This window comes from Halyomorpha halys, unplaced genomic scaffold (assembly GCF_000696795.3).
Source record: "Halyomorpha halys isolate HHAL.00 unplaced genomic scaffold, Hhal_1.1 Scaffold90.1, whole genome shotgun sequence".
NCBI lineage: Eukaryota > Metazoa > Arthropoda > Insecta > Hemiptera > Pentatomidae > Halyomorpha > Halyomorpha halys.
Genome location: NW_027109220.1, coordinates 1,015,559 through 1,018,935, shown reverse-complemented (window position 1 = coordinate 1,018,935; position 3,377 = coordinate 1,015,559). Strand labels below are relative to the sequence as shown.

Sequence of the window (3,377 nt, the reverse complement as noted above, 5' to 3'; positions counted from 1 at the left end):
AAAAAAAAAAAAAAAAAAGAAGAGATATACGATTTCTGCCCAAACTATGAGTCAAACTGAGTAAAGTAGTAAGGTAGCATAATATGAGGTGAGATAAGACCTTCTTACGAGATCAGTGCTGATAAACAGGCTCACGGACCATATCAGCACTCATCTCTGATTACTAAAATTAAGCATAAAAACCTTATGTGGTGAATATGTTAGTATGCTTTAACCTGTATTATGTTTAATGGTCCTTTGATTTTTATAATTCTCGCAATTATTTTGTTTATTATTTCTTATGATATTATTATTATTATGTTTCAGGAGTCACACAGTTCTTAAACATATTTACCTCATTTATGATTTATGTAATAATTTATTATTATTCAATTACTACCATGGAAATTGAATAAAAATGGCGGGTTGTATTGACGTTTATTTTTGTGGAGTTACATTGCAATTGCTGCACTTTTCTAGGTTGTCATGTTATCGAATCATTATATAAATATGTTCACTTTATATGGTGAAGTTGTGTAACATTATTTTTTTGGTTAGTTTATGAACTGTAACTATGTGGTTATTTTTTATTCAGTTTTTTCCAAACTAATTATTAATTAGTTTTTAGAAATTTTTAAAAACTCAAAAATAAAATAAACATTATTGACAATACTTGAACTATTGAAATAGCTAGAATTTTAATTAACCATCTTTTTAATTTTTAAAAAGAAATATTACCTATCAGTTACAAAAATGATTTAAACGAATAACATTTACTAGAATTAAATGGAAAAACGTTTCTCTAAGAAGGATTGGAATTATTTCTCTTACAAAACTGGAAAAGAAGGAACTCTGTTAATGAAGGCAGAAGAATATTATGAATCTGAATATTAGACAATTATTATTAGAAAAATATAATTTTTTTTTATTTGTTTCATTCGTTTTTTTTATGATTATGTCTAAAATATGTAATATTTTAGTAATTGTACCAGTATTCAAACTGTTTGACAATATGTTTCAGAGTTTACGCTGTTGTAATTCCAGTGAAGCAGCTAAGAACTTGAACCTCCCCGGGAACTTTGAAGTAGATAGTTCGATTGAAAGGCTTTGATCCCTTTAAATATTACTTCATATAAATAAGGTATTGCCTCATACAATATTCAAATATTGTTTCCCTTCAGGTATTATCTCCGAAGTAACGGTTATTAGCTTTAAAATATAAATTAACTTTATTTTTTTAATAATTTTCAAGGATTATTAAATCAAACCCATCTCTTATACTTAATATTGAACTTGAATCAATTTTGACAAATAGATAGTCAAATATCCTTTTTTAGGATTTGTCTAAAGTGGTTAAGATATAAACTGTATTTGTATTTATTTTTATATTATGTAGTATTTTATAAATTTATTATTTACTTTTTATTTTATATCTAGTAATTAAAGAGGGTATTGGCTACCACTACTATGGTTACCACTACATATGGCTTACCACAATATGTAGGTCATAGATGAGCACTGTTTCTTGTTCAGACATTTGCATTTTGACTTTTAAAAATGACTTTAAGTTTTTCACAGTCCCAATTTTACCCTTAGTTGTGTTTACATATATACATCATTTATAAGCACTGATGCCATCAATTCCATAAAATACGCGTTGGCATTTCCTTGAAATTTACATGAAGGGTCAGGGTGGCAGTACTTAGGTCAGAATCACGCTCGATTGCTAGATTTTTACCAATTAAACATACCCACTTTAAGAGGCTGGGTTGACCCGAACCCACGGGGCTAACCCACGAATATAGTGAAACAGAAAATAATTATCTGCCACAACCGGGCTCGAACCCGGGTGACAGTGCCCTACCAAAAGCTACCTTCTAAAACATTTGTAAACACATAAATAAATTAAAAATTAATATCGAATACAAACATGAATGTTCTACTAGTCTTTTTACAATATTAATTATGTCTTTAAACAGAAGCATATAGGATTTATATTTTAAAACATTAAAATATTTAATAATTTACTTTATCTTTTCCATATAGCTTTTAATTAAAATGGACAATGAACGACAAAGGACAGAGATAGTTTGGTTGAAGAGAAGATGGAGGGAAAATCTGGAAGTGGAGGATGATGATCCAGATTACATCAGTGGTAAATTTACGTTAGCCCCTTTCCTCACACCCGATTACAGAATGCGTTACAAAGATTGTGAGTATTTTTACTTTCTCGATGTTATAATCAATTTTTGACAGCGTTTTCTTCAAAAGTGAGTTGAAATTGTTTTTATTGACCCATTCAAAGGAGTCTTTCTAGTGGCTATATAACGCAAAGTCTTGTTTTTCATATAATTATGAATGAGAAGCACCCTTCAAATGGTTTCAAAAAATATTTCCTTTCTTCTGATAAACACTTTGTGAAGTCTACTATTTTTTATAATGAGGTGTCAATAGTTGACCATAGGTAAATATGAGGGTAAGTGGTCGGGGGTGCGGTTAGCAAAAATACACAAATAACTAAAACATGTTTAATTGTGCCGATGTTTTGATATGAAAAAAAACAAAACAGATAACAACCTTAATTCAGATACCTTAAAAATAATAATATACAAACTTGGAAATATACATGACAATAAATCAAGTCGTGTTTACTTCCAAGTTTGTATATTGTTATTTTTATAGTCTCCGGATGAAGTTTGTTATCTCATTTTGTTTTTCAGCCCCGATGAAGGCCTGAAATTCAGGTCGAAACGTCAGCACAAATAAATAAGTTTTGTTTATATGTGTAGTTTTGCTGACTCCATGTTGATAATTTTTAGTCAGTACTTTAGAACCTAAGTACTTACAGCAGACCTATTCCAACAGGTTTAATTAGTGTATTTTTTAAATATGCACACTGGTTTATATGAAAATTCAAAGTGACTTATTAAAATTTATTACTTCTTACAATATTAGTTTTTAAACTTTAAGTTATTCATTTTTGTAGAAATTATATATTTTTATATCACTAGCTGACTCGGAAATCATTTGCTAAAGCTAAATATGAGCATAGTTATATATGTATATTCATAGATATGTTACATACATTCAAAAATAAAACTTTGATATCTATTATTGTAATAACTAAAAATGCAATTCTTACGTAAGAGTCATCACTCATCAAATCAGCACACTTTTGAACCTTAGCATCTCAGAGTTTCTTCAAATTTCAAACAGATGTTTTATAGTTATAGATTTGTAACACTGTGACATTATTTTGAGATATGTGCACTTGTTTTTGAACTTGGCCATAATACAGAGAACAACAAGTTTCGGATTTGCTGCGGGAGCTTCAAGACATGGGATAGGTGTCATTTAACAGTATATTCCATCTTCTTTCATATGATATGCAGCTAGAT

The 3,377-nt window shown here is 29.0% G+C and overlaps 1 protein-coding gene across 1 annotated transcript in view; it reads left to right on the top strand.

Annotated features, from left to right (window-relative positions):
* The first annotated feature begins 1,000 nt into the window (after window positions 1-1,000).
* Window positions 1,001-3,377, top strand: part of LOC106677176 (E3 ubiquitin-protein ligase RNF14) — a 22,271-nt gene continuing 19,894 nt past the window's right edge. Inside the window, exons 1-2 of the mRNA XM_014414923.3 lie at window positions 1,001-1,120; window positions 2,026-2,191. Of these exons, the coding sequence (XP_014270409.1) occupies window positions 2,038-2,191 (154 nt within the window). The 5' untranslated portion in view covers window positions 1,001-1,120; window positions 2,026-2,037. The remainder of the gene's footprint in view (window positions 1,121-2,025; window positions 2,192-3,377) is intronic.